This window comes from Notechis scutatus, chromosome 4, assembly GCF_049901735.1.
Source record: "Notechis scutatus isolate UNSWTSFEM ecotype Mainland chromosome 4, rNotScu1.2, whole genome shotgun sequence".
NCBI lineage: Eukaryota > Metazoa > Chordata > Lepidosauria > Squamata > Elapidae > Notechis > Notechis scutatus.
The window spans coordinates 132,593,989-132,616,668 of NC_142012.1; the positions used below are offsets into that span (position 1 = coordinate 132,593,989).

The 22,680-nt window shown below is 35.9% G+C and overlaps 1 protein-coding gene across 1 annotated transcript; it reads right to left on the reverse strand.

The window, feature by feature from the left end:
* Positions 1-8,176: 8,176 nt before the first annotated feature.
* LOC113412934 (vesicle-associated membrane protein 1-like) lies at positions 8,177-22,658 on the reverse strand. Its single transcript, XM_087962554.1, has 5 exons — positions 22,561-22,658; positions 14,600-14,708; positions 12,515-12,673; positions 10,886-10,937; positions 8,177-8,996 (listed from the first exon to the last, which is right to left on the reverse strand). Coding segments are annotated over exons 1-5 (339 nt in total). The 5' UTR covers positions 22,563-22,658; the 3' UTR covers positions 8,177-8,979.
* Between the last annotated feature and the right edge of the window lie 22 nt (positions 22,659-22,680).

Genomic DNA, 22,680 nt, shown 5'->3' on the forward strand with positions numbered 1-22,680 from the left:
GACCTACACCAAAGTGTAGTGTTCAGACACGACAGCATCTGCCAATTTAATTTAAACATCACACCTAAGTTAGGTCAGTGACCCCGTAGTTAGTTACCTGAGCAGAATCCAGTCGATTGCCTCAAATGACAGACACAATCTTGTACATGTCTAGAAAATTCCATTAAATTCAATGGCACGTATCCCCAGTTAAGCACATATCTAATATTGCAATCCTTACACCCCACAAAACAACAAAAACCGTATCAGATATTCCAATAGAGCGAAGCATAATAGAAATGTTGGCATCTCTAGATTACATAAAAACCACATACTCTTCCTATCAAAGTTTGAGCGCTCCGATCTCCACCATCCTAACCTTTCTCTTGCTTTCATCCGTTCCACAACTCGCCTCGTTTTGTTTCATGTTTAAGTTTTTAAACAAACTGTATCTTTGTTTTCCTTCATTTTCTGTGACTCGTGTCAGGATACTGAGAATAAAGCGCCGCCGCCGCCGACCGTCAAACCGGGCATCCTCCCAGCACTGGTCGCCCCCCTCCCAAGGATCTTGAGCCCCCCCTCCCCCAATTCAGCCGTTCACACTTCCCCTACGCTCCCCGTCTCTCGGTTTTCGCGGAGGGTGGGACGTCCGGACGGGGCGGTCCCACTTCTTTCCCTGCTCCCGGCTCATCCCCTCACCTACTTCCAATATCAGCGCTGGCAGTGGCGGCGAAAGGACGGTCAGTCGACCCACCGGCCAGGCAGCGGAGACAAACTTAAAACTGCCGGTTTCCGAGTCCTCTCTCAGCGGAGAGACCCAAGGAAGGAGAAGAAGAAGAAAAGGCGGAGAGGAACGGATTGTCAGGCGTATCCTGCCTCTACGAGCGCCCCCTTTCGGCGACCGCCTTCCGTCTGCCCTCCTCTCAAGCACCGCTGAGCTCGGGTTTCATACCTTCAGAAACGTGACCCGGCCTGAAAAAAGCAGCTCGCGCAGGCAGCGATTGGCTGAAGGAATGGTTTCTCTGTCCAAAGTGTGGGCGGGCGCACCTCTGAGATAGCTGTTATTAGCCGCGCCGGGCGTCAGTCCTGTTGTATAATCTTCACGTGTGACTCCATGTTTTCTTTCGGGGAATAAAGCTTGCGGAACCTTTTAGCTGACGCGTTTTGGCAGATGGCGTTTCCTTCGCTCGTCAGTTCCAATCTTCTCCTATTGAGGGAAAGATGCACCCGAAGGGTGTGGCGGAGAGCGTGCGAAATGATCTGCGTCATGCTTTGGCTGTGTTGGGAATGGGATAGGTCTTCAAACTTGGCAACTTTAAGACTTGTGGACTTCAAGTCCCAGAATTCTCCAGCCAGCACAGCTGGGTGGAGAATTCTGGGAACTGAAGTCCGCACATCTTAAAGTTTGCCAAGTTTGGAGACCTAGGCATTATTGGAACGCATGGGGTGGGGGCTACGGTGACTGAAATGGGCGGGTTTCATACGACACGCTTTATCTGTGTTTACTCAATTCTCATGACGCGATAAGCTAAACCCGGGTATGAGGTTCATGAAATTGGTTCTGGTAGCGCGTTCGTGAGGGGAAGGATTGATTTTCCTTCTCTGTTGTCACCAAACGGAAGGATAAATATTTGTTATTTTGTTTTAATCGGTGTAAAGTAGGACGATTGCGTAATTGTTAGGGAAGTACTCCCAGATTACTGCCGCTTTTTCTGATAGAAGCAGAAATCCTGCCAGACTACAGTACTGTGCGTTTGGTCACTTCATGGCAACTTGATATTTTAATTTAACAATGTGGAAAATGGTCGGGGGTTGATGAATTTCCCATGTAGTCTACATCTCCGGGGTGTTGAGTGGTCTTCTGTCCAAATGTTCACCTGCTCCAACCTTGATTAGCTTTTTGAGATCAGAAAAAATCAGCTAATTTGCTATGATGTGCCTGATGCCAAATTGGAGGAAAATTGTAAAAAGTAGAATGAGATACTGCGGTACAGTTTTGTGGTGTTGCCAGCAGCTGCCAGTATTTGGTGTTGGTGCAGTATATTGGATTTTTTTTAAAGAAGTAGAAACATTAAGGGCTGGTAGCAACTTTTACGACTAACAAATTTTATTCAAAAGTGTAAGCTTTCATCAGCTGAAGTTCACTTTAGATGCATTAATTAAAGGATTTAAACTGAGGTGAGGCATGAGGGGAAAGGAGGCACAGGTTGGCTGTGTGGATATGTTACAGTTGCCTAGTTATATCATCCACAGGTATTTTAACAATTAAAATTGTAATGTATTAAAAATCCATTGTTTGTTTTGACTTGAAATTGCCTGAAACCTTTTCATATATATGAATTCAGCAAATTCTTAGTGGTGAAGTCAGTCCCATTTGCTCTAGACTCTTCTTAGAGGTTGAAATACTCATACTATTTTCCTTGCTTTGATGGGTGGCTGTGCAAACAAATATGACATCACATTGCCTAGAACAGATCTAAGAGAGACCAAAATGAGAGATAACTTATTTTTTCTGATAAATCCTTTTGAGTCTTTACTAATTCCAACACTCCTTTTTTTGTATTTTATATCAAGACACAAAAAGGAGAAAAGAGAATTGTTTCCATACCTTATTGCAAACTGGTGTACAACACCGTTGATGTTAAAATGTTAGTGCAAACTACAAAATATAAAGAACTCTATATTTTATCTTGAGATTGGATCTATTGGTTCTTTTGTTTCTTTTACATTTTTGCTTCCAATTATAGATGGAAATTCTCAGCAAATCAGAAAGAAATACTTGTTTTGATTTTTAAGAAAAGGCGAAAAGAAAAATATTCAAAAAAAGTTATTTAGGAATATGTATTTATAAAATATTTCTACAGATATTCTTTTTCTAAAATTGATAGGTTTTTTTGCATAATGTTAAATAGTGCCATACTTCTAAGAACACGGAATATTCCTAAAAGGTTCAGTACAGATCAGTAACAAAACCAGTGTTTTAACTGCTTCAGTAAATATTTTTGTGGAGCTCTTTTTTAATTCTACTATCATTAAAAAAAACAAATTAATGATGTGTTTACCTTTCTCTTTTCCACCATGTAAGTCTTTAGGAGTAATCTTGTAATCTAGGATACTTGGGTGTAGTTTCTGGACTTGCTGGCACCGTGGTTATGTAAAAGTTGTAATGTGATGACTCTCCATGCCATGTAATTTTGTTTTGTATTTTTGTTGATATTACCATGTCAGCTTTATCCAGAAATTCATTTTCTTTTAGAAATAATAACAAACATGAATAATACCAAGGAGTACAATCTGGATGGCTACAGGAAATGCAATGTTTAATTATCTAAATACTTCCTTCACTAATTAAATTAAAGGAAGTTGGTGACATGAAATTGCAAATATGTACAAATATTTACTTGTCTTGTAGGTCACTGCCCAACTAGATAATCTATAGAAGTAATCAACAGAGACCCTTTAAAGGAAAAAATCCTGAATCCTGAAGAACTCCCAATTCCTTTTAAAGTTTTTGGATTAAAAGAAAAAGAATTAATGGTGCTTCTTCTGCAGTTCTATTAATTACATCACCCTTTACTACTGTAAAATACAGTTTTTAAAAACTTGTGTGTACTACACTTTAACAGCTAGCATAAGCAACAAATATGAGGGAACGGATGTGAGAAGTAATAAAAATGTAATATCATCTGAGTTAGTAAGTAGTGATCTCGTGGAATCAACATAGCCTACAAGCCAACTAAACCCCTTCAAAACACCCTAAGTAAATCAAAAGACCAAGCAGCCCCAGAAGGAAAAACAGAAGTGATCTACAATGTACAGTGTAATGACTGTAACAACTACTACATATGACAAATAGGCATACATTAGACTGGCAAAACGCCCCTATGAACACAAATTAGCACATTTCACAACAACGTACAAACTTAACCATAGTTTCAACTGGGAAACTGACCATACGAGACCATACAATAGAGTTGGTCATGATGGTGAATATTCTCATATTGATATTAGCTTTGCTGGAATGTCTGTTTGATCACCAGAGGTCAAAGGAAAGTGGTTCTTTTTTGAAGTATGAAAGCATATAAAACACCATAATCCTATTATAGGAGTCTTTAGTATTGTGATGATTTGTTTCTTGATTTAATTAAATAATGTAGAATAAAGTAATAAAAATAGTAATATAGTATGTCCATGTTCTCCATAATCTAGGATAATGCAAGTAGGGAAGGATGCTTTCAGTTCTTTTTTGGGGGGGATTTAACTTTTCAAACAAATAAAGTAAAGTAAAAAATGGTTTAAAACTCAATTTTCCAAAACTTCATCAGGAAGTTGCTAAGAAAAAACAGGATGGGAAGGAAGCAAGAAAATAAATAAAAATGGAGCAGATATTTCCGCCATAACTGCCTAATTCTAAGCCTTTCTTACTTGCTTCTCCATCCTTTTAGCTGATGGAAGAGTTCTAGACTAGAGGACTTAAGCTTTTGTGATTCTCCTCCATTGTTGAACCACCAGTGTACCTAATCCATCATCCTCCACTTAGAGACAAACAACCTACTCTCCAATAAACAATTTGGTTTCAGAAAAAAACTATCCTGTAATCTGCAACTCTTACACTGCAAAAACATATGGACGACACAACTCGACCAGGGCAAAGCAATAGACGCAATCTACATAGACTTCTGTAAAGCCTTTGATTCAGTGGTACACGACAAACTACTCCTAAAAATAAAATCCTATGGTATATCTGGACAACTGAATAACTGGATAGAAGCATTCCTGTCAAACAGACAACAAATGGTCAAAATCGAGCGTCCTATCAAATCCAGTACCTGTCAATAGTGGTGTCCTCAGGGCAGTGTTCTAGGACCAACTCTCTTCATACTCTACATAAACAACCTCTGTGATCTTATTAAGAGCAATTGCGTTCTCTTCGCTGATGATGTAAAGCTGTTCAATACCACAGACAATACTGCTACCCTACAAAAAGATCTTGACTATGTATCCGAATGGTCAAACAAATGGCAACTTCAAATCTCAACAAATAAATGCTCTGTCTTACATATTGGCAAAAAAAATCAGAAAATAAAATACAAGCTGAATAGTCAAGACCTTGTTGATGACCCAAGCTCTGTAAAGGACCTTGGAATACTCACTTCTAATGATCTGAGTGCTAGAGCCCACTGCAACTACATAGCCAAAAAGGCATTAAGAGTTGTTAACCTAATCCTACGTAGCTTTTCTCTGGTAATATCACACTACTAACCAGAGCATACAAAACATTTGCTAGACCAATACTCGAATACAGTTCATCAGTCTGGAACCCTCATTATGTATCTGATATTAGCACAATTGAGAAAGTCCAGAAATATTTCACAAGAAGAGTTTTCCACTCTTCTACTCGTTGTAGAATACCTTATGCCACCAGACTTGAAATTCTAGAACTAGAAAACCTTGAATTACGCCGTCTTCGGTCTGACTTAAGCATGGTATATAAAATCATACATTGCAATGTCCTACCTGTCAATGAATACTTCAGCTTCAACCATAACAACACAAGAGCACACAATAGATATAAACTCAAAGTAAACCGCACCAAACTTGATTGCAGGAAATACGACTTCAGCAATAGAGTGGTCAATGTCTGGAATACTCTACCCGACTCTGTAGTCTCTTCCCCAAACCCCCAAAACTTTAACCTTAGACTGTCTACCATTGACCTCACCCCTTTCCTAAGAGGTCTGTAGGGGGCGTGCATAAGCGCACCAACGTGCCTACCGTCCCTGTCCTATTGTTTCTCTTATTCTTTTATTTTTCTTATATGTACCCATTTCATGTATTCACAACTATGTATACACTTATACTTATTATCTTGGAAACAATTGACAAATCAAATAAATAAATAAATAAATAAAATAAATAAATAAATGTAGTTGTTAATGATAAGGCTTCTTTCAATTAAGGCATAGTGAATTTTTCCTTCTAAACTAAATGTTCAAATCCATGACAGAATGAGGTTACTGCATTGGTGACTCACTGCCTCATAACTGGATTTAACACTCACAAACAACATGTAATTGGACTGCCATGGTTTTGCTTTTTCATTCACAGATGAGGCTTTTTAAATGCCATATCAGTAGGAAGCTGCAACTGCAGAGAGAGAGTTCAGTACCTTTTATGTTTAAAGTTGTGGACTTTTTTTTCTTAACAAAGAAAAAAAAAATGAACGCTTGATAATTCGGAGCTTCTGTAATGGATGGTAGGAGAAAAATATTCTGGGGAAAAAATACATGTAAAATAGAACAGGCACTATCAAGTTCTGATACTGCCTTAAGCAGATTGTTTTATATTGTTGTTGTTGTTATATTAGTTTGCTGCCCATCTCACCATGTATATTTCTGTACATTACTTGAATCTAAGAGTAAATCCACTAAAAGCAATAGAACCTAAGGCATGCCTAATGTAAGCTTCTTATTTATAAAGGGTCTACTTTAACTAAGTCTGGACCCTACCCATTGAATTAATGTTCATTTATACAGTGGTAATTGTTGTAAACTATTTTTAAGAATTAGAAACAGGTTCAAAACTCCTAGTTTGAAAAGAATGAGAGAAAAAATTGTAACTGAAACAGAGCTACAGCTTATATGATTTTGTTTAGTTCCTTCATTCCTACCCATTCCTTGTTGCACACCCTCAATAAACTTGATTGCTTGACGTAGGGCTATAAAAGTCTGGAGAACTAAAGTATCAAAGAGTGAGATCCTTCTGCACCATTAGTGGAAAGAAGGTATCATTTAAAGTTTCACCTATCTCTTCTAAACTGGCACAGCATAGGGTGAGGTGGGGTATGGGCTCAGTGTCTGTATTTCCTCATCATTTGAAGAATCCATCTAAGAGATTTGTCCTGAAGTAGAGAACTCTTACAGTCCTATACCTGAGGCATCTAAAACAGGAGTGTCAAACTGGTGGCCAGAGGGCCAGATGCGTCAAACGCAGGCCACGCCTACCCCAGGTCTGCGAAGGGAAAAACATTGTGATATGTCACATGATGGCAATGTGACGGTGCGAGTTTGACACAAGTGGTCTAAAACATAGATTCATGTTAAAATCCCAGGTTGAATTGCATGTTTCAATGAATTCCTAAGTGAAAGGAATCCGATGCAACATCTATGCAATGCAGAGTTGAATATAGCAGTTTCCTGCAAATGTGAATGCAAAGTTATTTGTGGTGCAGTTGTTTACAGATTCAGAATAACAACTAGTGAATATGACAAGTGCAAATGTACTACAGTATTATGCTAAGACATTTTAATGAAAAAAATAACAAATTTAATTGGCTCCACAATGAGTGAACTTCTGAAATCAAGTTTCACAAATTCAGGATTGCAACAAGTCTTGAGACCAAACTAGCTATGATAATGCTTAGGCCTAATACAATTTGCAAAAAAAATGATAAAATACAGCTTTTACAAGAATCCTCATCAAGATGATAATATTACTGTCCCCATTATTTTAGATACTTTGGTATAAGCAGAAGTTTAGGATTTAATTTGAAGCTATGCCATGCAAGATTGTGTAGTACTTTATCCATAAGATCAATCTGGAAGCATACAGTCCTAAACCATGCAGCCCATTTCACCAGACACTGCTTTTTTCAACTCTGGTGTAAGACAAGTAGAGCAGTTGGAAATTTGTGGCTTCTAGATGGTCAACCATAATTACCTGTATAAGCAGTGATATGAAATGCTGAGAGTGGCAGTTCAGCAGCACTTTGAAAAATACAGCTTTCTATTATGATTTGCAAAGCATGTCTAGGCCAAAATGATTTTCTACAATAAGGGAGGAAAAAAGAATATTAAACATACCAAATTTTCTTGTCCTGCACCACTTTATCCTATACCTAGCTATACAGCATTGTAAATACAGATATTTCAGTTCAACAGACTGAAAACAGGAGCAACAGTTAGTACCATACATTTCTGTTTAATTAAGGTTGAGGGTGTCTGGAGTTTTCTATAATTTACAATATGAAAACATGAAGCACAATTGAAAAACAGGTTCTCATCAGCCTGAATTAATTACAGTTTCTCACACTATTTTTATAATTAAATAATGTCTTTAAATATCAGCATGTATATACATATTGATCCCTTTATCATTTCAACAAAATATCACATGCTGAACACAAGTCTAATGGAAGCTGTGGACAAGGATAAATCAAGTATTTGCTTGCATATAAATACTGTTGAGTGACCTTAGGAATCCAGTCACGAACTCACAAACTGCTTCAAAAGTTAACAATGATGTTTGCCCCAGATTTCACTGGATTTAATTTTGTTGCCCAAGCTACCCATATCTTGGAATATTGCAAGACATTGCGAACCCTTGCCTTAAAAATCTCTTGTAAGTTTTTAAGGTATTATTTGTATTCAACTTGAGGAATGGGAAGGGTACAAGCTTTGTCCTCTTAATTATGCTTGAGTCATATCATAGGATTATCATAGCTCTAGATATTGCTATGAATCTGTTTTAAACTGCTGTTATAAAGATCAGTTCTTATGAATCTGAGGTGGTTTTTATGGTATAAAAGGTGCCTAATTTTAAAAACAACTTGCCATTATTTAATATCCTTTCAATCAAAGCCCATTTGCATCATCCCTTTTATTTTTATCTGATGATTCTTTGTCATTCACATGAAATAGCTTTCAAGAATGAGCATTTTTAAAGCATTTTTAAAGAACAGCATTCTCATAATTTAAGACACAGCAAGAAATTAATGTATGAAACTAATTTGGCAGTAGTTTAACTGGCACGCTATTTTTCTAGAAACAGCACACATCCCCAACAAAATCAAAACAAATCCCTGAAAACTGAACCCTAAACAAACCTTATACATTGTTGCAAGCAACCAGCCCCAAGACGTAAACATTAAATTTCAATTTCATTTGTGGAATTAACAGTAAAGTTGAACGTAGCCACATCAAGCCATTTGAACTTAGTATTTCAGGTGCAGAAATAAACTGGGGGGGAAAAGAATGAAAATATTGTTAATCTGTATGTTCTCCTAGTTTGAGAAATGAGATTTGTCTGCTGAGCAGACAGATGCACAGCAACATATTTTTAGCAATAATGGATAACACATAGAAATAAAATAGTCATTTCCATTCTCCAGATTTAAAACAAATGTCTTAAATTGGGAACTATCTCATTCAATAAAATCACAAAAATTTTACTAAAATTGAGACCATGACTCACCTCTGCTTCATGATTCATGCCACCAAAATGGTGCCTTATTTTCATCTATAGACTTAGCAAATTCTATTTCTACAGTAAATCCTGGAGATTTATATTCCAGTCACTACTTTAAAAACTAAACAAATGAATAAACTTCAGAGAATCAATGTAAGCTTTTTTCTTCTTTCTTTCTGAGACTTGTTTGGATTTCACTAATTGATGTGCTTTGAATTGGAGAGAGCTAACAATTTAGGCTCTTTTTAAAACAAGAAATTACCGTATTTTTCGTACTATAAGACGTACTCCCCCCCCCCAAATGGAAATGTCTGTGCTTCTTATAGAGTGAATATTGCGGCGGGGCGGGGCGGGGGGGTTGGTGAAGCACTGTTTGCTGCTGTTGCCTGTAACTGCTGTTCGCTGCCACCGGGGAACTCTGGAGCCTTTGCTGCGAGCAGCTGATCAGTGTTTGGATCGGCCTCCCGGAATACCGCAAATCAGCTGTTCTAGGCAGCCGAGATCACTGCCGCTCGCCATCACTAATTGTTTCTGTTTGCTGCTGCTGTTTTCCACTGTCACCAATCGCTGCCAATCGGCAACAGCGATCAGTAGTGGTGGTGATGGGTAGCAATAAGTGGCAATTCTGCCGCCTAGAACAGCTGATCAGCAGTATTCCAGAAGCCTGATCCAACCACCAATCAGCTGCTCAGCAGCGAAGGCTCAAGCATTCCCCGGTGGTGGCAGCAGCTCAGCTCAGCTCAGTTGACTGGTGGTGGGCGCAACGGAATGGAGCCCTGCCGAGCCACTTGCTGGGGCTGCGATTACGTGCTGAAGCTGACAAGGCTGTTGCTTGCTACAAGGATGCTAGCCAGATGAATACCGGATGGATGCTGGGAGGCAAAGGCAGATTTTTCCCCCTTGTTTTCCTCCTCTAAAGCTAATGTGCAGGTAGTTCAGTCTCTCCACCTGTTCCGTATTACCAATATTCAACCAAATGAGAAATGGGAGTAATTTGCTTCAAAGCTGCCATGTTTTCACATTAAATGATTTGATTTTCACAATGCAAAAGGAAAAGAAAACCGGTCATTAAAAAAGATGTTCAGAGGAAATCAGGTTAATTAATCCACTCTGCTGAAATGCTGATCATAAGGGAAAAAAGTCATATTGATACAACCATTGCCATTTCCTTCTAATTAAAATAATAAGTATAAAGAGTGCTCAGCATAGCAGATCAGTACAGGTAGTGTTCAAATTAAAACTATAACTGAATCCAAATTTTTGGTTGCTAAGCGAGACAGTTAAGTGAGTTTTTCCATTTTTCAATCATCTTGCCATAGTTAATTGCCATAGTTGATCAAACAGTGTTACTAACTTAACAATTGCCATAGTGATCATTGCAATTGTTAAGTTAGCAACACTGTTGTTAAGTAAATCTGGCTTCCCTATTGATTTTGCTTGTCAGATAACAATCTTTTGTAATATCGCTTTATAGAAGTGGGGAAGGAGACAATGCCTAGAAAATTTGTAAATGCTCTGATCAGTCATTTATTCAGAAGTGTTGACTGATCATTATAATGGTCAATCAAAATGAACATGAAATGAAGTCATTCAAAATGAACATTTGTGTTACTCAAAATGAACATTTGTGTTACTCAAAATGAACATTTGTGTTACTCACTTATAATTATGATAAGAATGATTGCACATAATACACCCAGGATAATGATCATCTAGAAAGTGAAAAACAAAAAACAAAATAATTAACCTCAAACTTGGTATTAAAAGGTAACTTAGCTTTTATTTGAATGGAAACACTACAGGTGTGCCCTTTATATTATGACTACAATATTTAGAAGGTGCAATTTAATCTTTAAAAAAGATTGATTAAATAAGCTCCTTGGGGTGAATTTTCAAGCTGAACCTTCAGATGAATTCAAGGTGTCAAATTATATTAAAGTGTTTCTGAATTACTTTGGAGAGGTAATTCAAAAATTCATTGAAGGCAGACAGCTGTGGAAAAATACAGGACCCATTGTTGACATAGCAAGAAAAGAAAAATGGTAGGAAAATAAGTCTGAATTAACAATGAAAAAATGATGCCCCTCAAACTTCAATGAATGAGATAGGATGGTTGGATAACAGAAGCCAGATCTGCTGCAGCTGTAGCGTACAATACAAAGGAGTTCTAAAGTTCCTTTGTATAGCTCTGAAAAAGAAAATGATGTTGCCCTTCAATTCAATGGGAAGTGGAACACCTTATTTACTGCATCATGGTACCACTTTGCTGTATTTACTGGAATTGAAGCATTGCAGCACTGTTCTCACAGCTCTAGGTGCTGTTGTTCTCAGGTGGGTTTTCATAGTAGAAAGAATGTGTATAGAGGAAAAACAATAACGTTAGAAAATTATTTTTGTACAACCTGGAAGCAAGTCCTTGTATGAAACAAAAAGAAACATAATGTTTGTGCAGAATATAACATTATGATGTGTTCAAAAAAAAAAAGGGTGGTTTTATTTTTTAGAAAGCCAAAAAATAGGTCGGCCCCCCTTAGGGGAACACCCCCCCCCCCCCCACCCCCCCCAGAGGGGACCAAAGGGGAAAACAAACCCCCCGGGGGGGGGCAAACAAACAACACCCCACCCCCCCACAAAAAAACCCCCCCCCAACAAAAAAACCCCCCCCCCCCCCCCCCCCCCCCCCCCCCCCCCCCCCCCCAAAAAAGAGGAAAAAACACAGGAGGGCACCCCCCACCACAACCCACACCCCCCCCGCTAGATAAGCCTAAACTATCTACAGTAGTCTATTTAGAGATTAGACATAGCCTGATGTATATTTTAGTACTGAAGAGAGAAAAATATAGTGAAAAAAGAATCAGTAACTGGAAGTGATTAGAATATCCATCTAATCAATAGGAGGTATATTACATGCAGATATGTAAAGTAAATTTTGCTAAACAAGGAAAGGAGGTAAAAATGCAGAATTTCTTTGCTAACTTTTCCTATATCTGCCATCAGTTATTTTGTAAGAAATAAACAATCTATTTTATGCATAAAGTGTAACTACAATATTTTCAATAAAATGTTCTTTATTATATATTATATAATAAATTTATAAATAAATATATAATATGTAATAAATATATAATATTGTAACCTCAACTCCTACATTTTTACCAAACTCTAAAATTCTTGATCAGGAGTATATACATTTTCATTTTAATTGACTAACACAGTGAATTTAGGCTGATGTTTGTCCTTATTTCTCTTGGACTAAGGTCACATTGTATCATATGGTAGACAAGTATACCTTACAGTTTTTCCACCAGTATTTCCTCTTCAGCTTAGCTGCACTGGTTTCAAATTGTGAGGCCCCTGCTTGCAAAGCATCTGCTCGGTTATCAAGTTCTGAAAGCTTCTGATCTCTTTCTAGTACTTTGTCCACGTTGACCCTCATGATGTCCACCACCTGAAAATGGCACAGTGTTTAGGAAATCTACTTATAAAGTATTGAAGTAGAATCACTTTTTCAACATCTGATGAAGGAAAGATAATTCTAAGATAAAGCACAACCGGCTTACTGAAAAAAAGTATACAAGGCAACTTTATTTGAAATTTCAAAGGTTGTCATAGGTTTATACTGAACAAAATCTACCAATATCTTTTCTAACATACCTTCTAGATGTAGACATTAAATGTATGCAAAAAAGGTGAGGATGTGTTTGTTGGCATTGTCTAATTTGTGCAGGGTCCAAAAGGCTAAGAATTAATCATAGTCAGTATGTCATTAGAACAATTTTGGGAACCAGGAGCTCAAGGAGCAGGAACTTCAGAGACTGGGTAGGAAGACATCTTCACATTGTCCTTCTGTTAATTTATTATGAGCAAGAAGGTAAGAATTAGACTACTGAATCGAGAAAATGGTCACATTATTTAAAGCACTTTTTATATTAAATAAATAAAATTTTCTTTATGGAAAAAGAAAAGATTAAGATCAAACAGTTACTTTTTGTAGTAAGATGGGTTAGTAAATGAAATTGGGTCTTATAAAGTAATGAGGCCACTTTGTTTGTGTTTAAAAATAAACTTTATTTAAAATAATTCATAGAAACATTGCCTTGTGAAAAACACCAGGCTTCTCGATCTGAGCTGATGTTACTATAAGGATTATATTTGCAGGAATCTAAAAATATTTGCTCCTAAATAGACTAAACAGATCCAAGTTTTTCATTTTTAAAATCTATCCATAGCCACTTCACTTGCTATGTCTGTTTAGCATTGTTTTTCCAGTGTCCCTTTCTTTGTAAAACCAGTTGGAAGTGCATTTTGTAAACAATTTTGCATGGGTGTCCTAAATTCTGGACAATTGAAGATTCTTGTAGATTTTCAAATCACACACCAAATAATGTTTGACTATATTAATTGTATCATTTCTTAATGTGCTAACAGTGCCTTATTAATATAGACTGTTTTTGCCAAAGGCTCTTACAGACAATTAATGTAACATCTCTATACAATGTATTTGAATACATGCAGCACTAGATTCTGTATGTAAGTGTGTAGTGCCATCTACGGGATTGGTTTAGTAGCATTGCACTGAGACTCCCATGACTCCCATTTATTTCTGGATTCATGCATTATGCTAAACCATGATTAGTTAACTATGATTAGTGAACTACTGCAATTTAATTGAGCTGACAATATAGTAAACAATAAACCATGATTTCTTAGCTGCAATGGCTTGGGTTATCACAATGTGTTACCTCAGACTTGAGGGAAAAATTGCCTTACATAACGCACTAACTTAGCCAGTGATTCATCCAAGTAATACACAATTATTTTGTACTTTTTCAATCTCCAAATATTTGTTTCAAGGACACTGTATTCTCCAAAACCACTTAAGTATTTTTCAGAAAACCCACTACAGAAAAAGTTTCTTTGTGTTTCTGATTGATCATGGAGCATGTGATAAACAGTGGCATGATATTTCTGTGTTCCCACTTGTTGATTGTGCCAATGTTTAGAGCTGTTTAGAGCATTCTTCTGTACCATAGAGAATTTTCATCTAAGGAAACCAATAGATTTATCTGCACCTTGAGTCTTAAATTCTCTTTTAATTGCACAGCTAGTATTTACCATGTTGAACTCCTTGATCATTAATGAATTGGTGTTCTTTTTTCTAGATTATTAGCTTTACATACATATTAAGTATTTTGCTGCAGTTATCTTTAAGTTCTAGAATGCCAGAATGCTTAACAATTATTTGACCATTAAACCATAAACATAACCATGTTTCTATGTTTCTATAACCTGTGGCCTGATACACTTCCATGTTTTATCCATGTTGGAAATTTAAAAATCATAACATCTACAAATATGTTTTGGGTGAACTCACCTCATTCACTTGAGCCTGTGTCTGCTGCAGTCTCCGATTGCTGGTCATGTTGCTCTGAGAGGAAATTTCTGGACTGGAAGCAGAACCTTGGAAAGGAATTGGAGCTGACCTAAAATAGAAATCAGCCAATATTACTTTAAAAGATATGTCTTTATTTTTTGTTCTAGCTTCTTTAATGGTTTCCAGTTTTGAAACCCATTTTGTTTAGTAATGTCACACTCTTCTCTAAAGCTTATGTCTATTGTCTTCCCCTGTTAAAAAACCTCATAATGATCAAGTTTGAATTGTTCGGTGGAAAAGCATAAAATTGTCTGCAGAATTTGTATAATGAAATCTGTAACACTATCATTTAAAAATACTGTCCTGTAAAGCAAAGTGTGAATATAAGCAGCAAATATATTTACACCAAAGACTTGTCAGCCACACATTTTGCATGGCAGGGAAAAAGTGTCAACTTATGATAAACTCCAAAGGACTTATTTAAAAAAATCACACAATTAATGCTTGGATGGCCAATGATCTTAAGAAAAACAAAGGGAAATGCAAATCAAATCAAATCATTGTAATAATTGTACTTCATCAAATTAATTACATACATAATTTTAATAGACAATGCTAAGGAAGGATGCTTGCAAATCTACATTCCACTAGCTTAGATTCCATTTGTGCATCTCTTTTCTCAGGTTGAAAAATACATTTATATTTCAGCCAACTGATTCTTTTAAAAATGAATGTATTGCTTGCTTCAAGCATTTTTCATGTATTGTTTTCCTCCAATTTTCAGTTTATGAGATAAATGTATCATTTTTCTCATGACTGCATTTATAGTTCTTAAATCTACACCACTGGGAATGATAAGGGAAAGGAGTGGCTGGTATTGGCATTTTTAAAAAAATAAAAGAATGTATAACTGTAAAATGAATGACAGATTCCCACGGCCCTTCATGTGTTTGCTTTCATGCAGAGATGTCTGCAGGATATGGACAAAAATGTCAAGATTGGTAGCCATGAAGGTCTGATCAAAGTTCTGCACATTTACATTTACAACATGCATTCATTGAACATAAAAACCAAGCAAAGACATTTGACTTTTTTGATTAATACCATGCAGACATCTCTGCTCCCAGCATTTCTTATTACTGACCATGCAGACTGATGTTGCTGGGAAGTACAATTCAGAAACACTTGGAGACTAGAAACTTGCCAACTATTCTCCTTCAATGTCTATGTAAATAATAAAGTAAAATTCCAGTAGTCTAGGTTCATCATCTCTTGCAAATTGGTTAATAAACATAAACAATACATATCAATAATTCATTATTTATTACAATAGTTCATTATTTATTATTAAAAGTATTTTAGAGAATGGCTTTGATGCTGCCATGATCAGGCCAATTGCAGAAGTTGAAAACTTTTGCAGCCCACACCACCAAATCAGATGTCATTGTCATCCAAGAGTAATAGTATAAAAGAACATAAGTCCTTCACATAACAGAAAAGTAGAATATCAGTAATGAAAGTTTGTATTCAACTAGCAATTCATTGCTTGGAATGCAGTCATAGCACACATTTTGTGTATGATTATAACCCACAAAGCCACAAAGTAAGACAGGAATTATGTGACACAGTGCATTGTGTTCTAGTTTAGCTATCTTAGTCACCTACATGGCAGAGACATTTCCTATGCAGTTTTCAGTGCTAACATTTCCAGATGGTTTTGACTTACAAAAGTCCTAAATGTTCTGTTTACTTTTTTCTTTACTTAAAAAAGTATGGTTTACAATGAACCAGTAATTTGATGCTGAAGATTTTGCTGTGTAGCATATCCAACCCATGGAAAACTATGATTAATAGGTGTGAATATAATACAAGTTGATGATTGGGGTTGATGATTGGAGTAGAGGATTAGATTGATACATAGACAGATAGACATCAGCTGAGCTGAGTAGGGGAGTTGGAATATCACAGAGGAAAGTTTATCTAGCTGGAATAATAAATAGAAGAAATAAATAATTCTAATAAATAGAAATGCTGTTATGTCGCATTGTTATTCATATTAAAGATCCACTATATTAATAAAATAGTGTTCAGCACAAAAATATAGTCTTTGTTTAGTGAATTGCTTCATACAGTGATGACAGTGATGATAAAGCAACTATGACCAACATACACATTTATGACCCTCTGTAAAGGAAAAGAAAGCTGAAGTAAGATCAAAAACACAGTCACAGTTTCACTTAGCAACTGCTTCATTTAATGACTGAGGTGATGGTTCCAAAAGTGGCCACTAACTGAGGACTGAATAAGCAATTGGAGTAAGCAATTGGAGACTAATGTTTCAGAATGAACAGAATTCACAATGAACAGAACAGACTCAATTTTTTCTACTTTGGACATATAGTATGTGAAAACTTAGCTTTCTAGAGAAGGATCTAATGGTGGGAAAAGGAAAACGAGAAACAAAGAGGATGACCAGCAACCAGGCAACGAGTGCACTATTGGTAGATCTGAAAGACCAGGTTATGGAGATTGTCAAGGAGAACATCTATCTATGTCAACAATGATTTGATGGCACATAATCAATCATGATTTCCTGAAGTGTCATTTTGGTTTTTCATATGAAGATCATCTACAGTAGAGTAATAAACTAGCTGGAGTAGAATAGTGAGTGCTGTTGAGAACCACTGATTTAAAATAAAACATATTAAAGGAGTAGTATTTTAGTACTAGTGGTAGTAACAACAATTAATGCAAGAAATTATTAGGATGTTTACTTAGGAAGGGTTCCATTAGCAATATAGACTGTTTCATAAATCTGGCATTGGGTACAGACATTTGAAGCTACAGGATCAGTAGCATATTTTTGTGTTGAATTAATACGGCCATGCTGGAATACAGACAAACAAGTTAAATCTAGCTGCAATATTAGCAGTTTATGTAATTCTACAGCAGGAAATGGGTGCCTTAATCACTACAGAACACTCTCACAAACAAAAGTATTTGATGTCATCCTGTCGTCTTACATACACAAAGCTAGGCAACAACATCAATAGCAGGAACTGCAGAACAAGTTCAAAACTGCTGGAAAGGTACAGGAGATTACATTAAACCCAGCAGAATCTGGAAAAGACAGATGTACAGTTAAAACACTTTGCTCAAGATTCAAAGATGAAACAAATATAAATAGACTTCCAAGCCTCTAGTTATTCAGAAAGATACTATAAGGGAAGAAATATTCTAACTGTTATTTATGTTTGGTTTCCTAGATGAATAGAATGAGTCTTCCAGTCACATGGAATGAAATGCTTGTCTTGGCTACTTGAACACAATAATAATGAACACACATAACAATGAACACACGTGTATTCTGAAGCTACTAAAGACACTCTATGAAATATGCTAAGCAATCAAATGCATACTGTATTTACAAAGAAGGGAATTACACGGCAGGACTCTGCATGCTTTGCATTAACGTGAAACAATCATTGAACATGCCTTTTTTTACTGGCATAGATTCAGTAGGGCTAGAACAATTGGCTCTTCAGATTGTAATATAAATATTTACTATCTGCTGCTACTTTTAGCTCCTGAGTGCTGGAAACAAGCTTGTGCAAACATATGAACAAAAGCAATTAACAATGTGAAATATATGCCCAAATCTGAAGTTTCCTTGTATATGCTATCAATTCCCTGCCAAGTAATTGATTTGCCAGTTATTTTCCAAACACAATAAAAGATTAATCTAAAGACCTGTCTACCTGAGAGACCACCTAATTTGTATGAAACTGTCCAGACTATAAGATTAGCATGAAAAGTTATCTTAATGATGCCTGCAATTTCATAGGCCAAATAATCAGACAAGTGTGTAAGACATTTCCCTTTTTATTCTCAGTTGTCCATGTTATTGTATCTTGCAACTTCAAGAACATCTTCAGGGAAAAGGTGAAAACCTGGCTGAAATAATGGCAGAAATATTGGCAAAAGCACTGGAAATAACCAAAGAAAAGATGATGGAAGGGATGGATGAAGTGTTTTGTGTCTATACAAGATATGCAACAAGGAATAGACTACCAAGAGAAGTTCCCATTAGATTTACTGAGAAGAGATACTCCAGGTGGTGAGAGAGAAAACACTAAAATATAAAGAAAAAAATTGTGGTGCTGAAACAGATACCAAGAAGAGTAAGAGAGATGAGAAGAGAATATTTATTCTTGACTAAAGTGTTACTTAAAAGAGGAGTAAACTATAGATGGTTGATGCCAGAAGGCCTCTTGTTCACTTGGCAGGAACAAAGACACAGAATTGACACAGTTGAAAAAGCTGAGCTATTCTACTTAGAATACTTTAAAGGAAAAGAGGAAGAAGAAAGAAAGGAAGAGTCACTACTTGAATTTCAAAAGGAGTGTATAGCAGTAATTGAAAAAGAAAAAGAAGGTGCAGTAGGCGGTGAAATCAGAGAACAATGAGAATTGAGATCTACTAGAGCAATAAAACCCTCTTATAAAGCTTAACATAAATGAACTCTATTTGGCTACTAAAAGAAGGAAAGTATTTTACAAATTAGAAAAATTAAAATTTGATATAACCTGCTTAGAGGAAGTACATATTAAAAAAAACAACATGAATATATACTAAAACAAGGAAAACTAGGGAAATTATTTATATCACTGGCACAAACCAAAAAAAGAGATGTGGTATTATATATTAAAGAAACAAATTTGGCAGAACTAATCTACACAGATGATGATGGAAGGATTCTGATGGTGGAAATAACGGATAACAGCGTTAAAACACTTCTAATTGCAATTTATGCCCCAAATGATAAACAAGAAGAATTCTACAGAAAATTACATACGAAAATAATTAAATTGGACTATGTTAATATTTATATGATGGAAGATTTTAATGGAATAATTAATGTTCGGTTGGATTATAAAACACAGAAAACAATTAAGAAAGTTAGAAAGATACTACCAAAATCCTTCCTTCGAATAATAGAAGAATTTAACTTAAAAGATGCATGGGGAGAGAGAAATGCGGAAAGTAAGCAATATACTTTTTATTCAAACAGGCATACATCCTGGTCTAGAACAGATACCGTGTTTCTCATATAATAAGGCCGGGTCTTATTTTTTTTTAAGCCCCCCAAAAATGGCTAGGCCGTCTTTTCGGGGGTGACTTAATTTCCCCCTTGCATCTTCGGGTGGGCGGGCGGGCGGCAATGGCTTGGATGTTGACCTCGGCATTGGTGGGGCACTTCGTATTGGGGTTAACGCAGGCAGCACCATATCCAAGTGTGCAACAAAAGTACTTCCTAACGGCAAGCCCCCCCCCCATTCTCCCCATTTCACATGTTTTAATATAGGCCTTAATTTGGGGGGAGGGGCTTAATTTCATTTCATGCCTATAAAACATGCTGGGACTTCCTATTGGGGGAGGCCATATTGTTGGAGAAACAGGGTATGATATGGATGTCAGCAGAATTATTGACTAATGTACAACAGATTGAAATAGAAACAAGCACTTGGGCAGATCATAATCCAGTGTTAGTTATTTGGAAAGGATATAAAAGGAGATCTAGATGGACTTTAAATAATATGATATTAAAAGAAAAAGACTTTAAACAGAAAATAGAGAAAGAAATTGTTTTCTTCTTCAAAGAAAATAGAAAAGAGGATACATCTTTACAGAATCTCTGGGATATGATGAAGGCCTACACAAGAGGCTTGATAATAGATTATACTATGGACTGTGATGAAATGAGTAAACTGACATTTGAAATTAGAGAACAAGAAGACAAGCAATTTTATATGATATGGGATTTGTTTTATCAATGGTTGGATAAAAAGACATGGTAAGGTAACAGAATAGATAATTTTGTCATAGAAGTTTAATTGACTGATACAAAATATAATGTAGACATATATAATCATTGGATGACAGCATAATATAATACTGATGGAATAAATAGCAGGATAATTAATAATTAATAGATAAGCATATGTTAGTTTGACAATGTGAGATTGATATAAATTGTGAACAATGATTATGAAAGATCGCAGAAAAGATTCTAAACCAACTGACACACTATATGTACAAAATGGAAGATGGTTTTTTTTTTTTTTAATGTATTGTCTGTGTATGTTTGTCTTAAAATAAAAAAATGATAGATAGATAGATAGATAGATAGATAGATAGATAGATAGATGATAGATAGATAGATAGATAGATAGATAGATACAGATATAGATATGAACACCTTCAGGCATGACTTTTAAATTGCATTTGTTGCAATTAATATTTTTAAACTGTAAGTTATTATATATTGGGCTTCTCTCCCTTTTGTTGACAGTTTTGACTATTCTTGACATAATAACATGGGATATAAATAGAAATATTGCACACAATTGTTAAATATCTCATAAAATAAATTTAATAATTATTGTATAGTACGTAGAAGTGCTAAAAAGTGCTCTATTTTATCTTTTAAACATTTCAACAACTACTAAAATGACTATCTTGTTCAATAATATATCTCCTTTCAAAATATCTGTTTCTGTCTGTCTACCTATCCTATCTATCAATCATCTTTCTATCACTCAATCTATCCATCTATCTATGCATAACTAATTAACATCTAAGCAACTCAAAAACATGGAACAGTCTAAGTTAGCCCTTTTGATTCACATTTGCTCACTTTCATATTATTTAGGTAAAATATTAGAAACATAATATTACAACTTATAACAGGTTCAGAATCCAAGGCATAAATTTCCAGAATATTAATTTGTGGCTTATTCTGCACTTGATTTTTTAATGGACACTCATAAGTCTATACAAAAGGAATAGGCAAAGTAAATACAAAAGTTTGAATTCATCTAAAAATTTTCCAACTCCCTAAAGAGAAACCAGATGCCTGGAGTTATTTCATTAAATGCTCACATCAAAAGAATGATGAAATTAGCTCAATAAAGGTCTGCCCTTCTACATATTCTAACTACAAAATGCTACAGTAAGTGATATTTTTTGAAGAATAAAATAAATATAATATCTATTTGTACAAATAATAAAATAAACCAAGTAAATGTCCACCTTAAACAGAACAAGATTCTATCTAATTTCTGATCTGAGGGCTGATGATTCTCCAAGAGCAATGCCAATTATGGTCCTTTATTAAAAAGACTAGGGAAGGATAAAAAAAGCTATAGATGGAAAGAATGTATTTTACCACTGAAGTCTAGATCTCTTTACTGGGGATGGGTTCATTACCTCAAAGCCAATGGGCCAGATATTTGCATAATAAAGTGTCTTCTGATTTATTTATTTACTTACTTTAAATTCACAAGAGGGAAGTGAGAAATGGTTTTGCACATCATGTGATGTTAATCTGATGCAGTGCTGAAAATGAAGCTATCATATAAACATTTTGCAAGATATCAAATTAGATGTTTCTAGAAGATTTTGAGTGCCCCTGGGGCAATCTAATATGAGCTTGCTCACTTATTGATGGACTTTCTGGTAGAGACCTATTTATTACTTTCTTTCATGTGGTTATCTGTTCCACAGAAACCCTTTCTAGTCATTACTTGAAAATCCATTTATGGGATGGAGGAATGGGATAATCTGACTATCGTATATAGGGACCCAAATAGCAACTTTTCATTACCTTCATGGACTTTCTGGGCATTATGTATATTTTTATAAATAAGGAGGAAATTGTACCACATTCGAAGCAAAAAGCCTTAAAGGATGGAGTAGTCTTGAGAGGAAACCCCAAATCACTGGGGATTTTGAGTACTCTGCTAGAACGAGGAACACGCCCATATATAAAAAGAGTGTTTTGAGTTTTTCAGCACCATAGGTGCTGGATAGCGCCCGAGAGCCACTTTGACAACACCCGCCCTCTGGAGACCTCTGTCTGCTTTGAAGCTTCTTCCCCGATTTAATCAAGATTTACTTACATTATTAGTTGCTTAATGGTTTAGTCTTGGTTCTCTCTATCAGTCGTTAGCAAAGATGGCTTTCTCACCGTGCTTCTGAAGCAGACAACCTCTTAATATTGTAGACACTGTTGCTGTGGA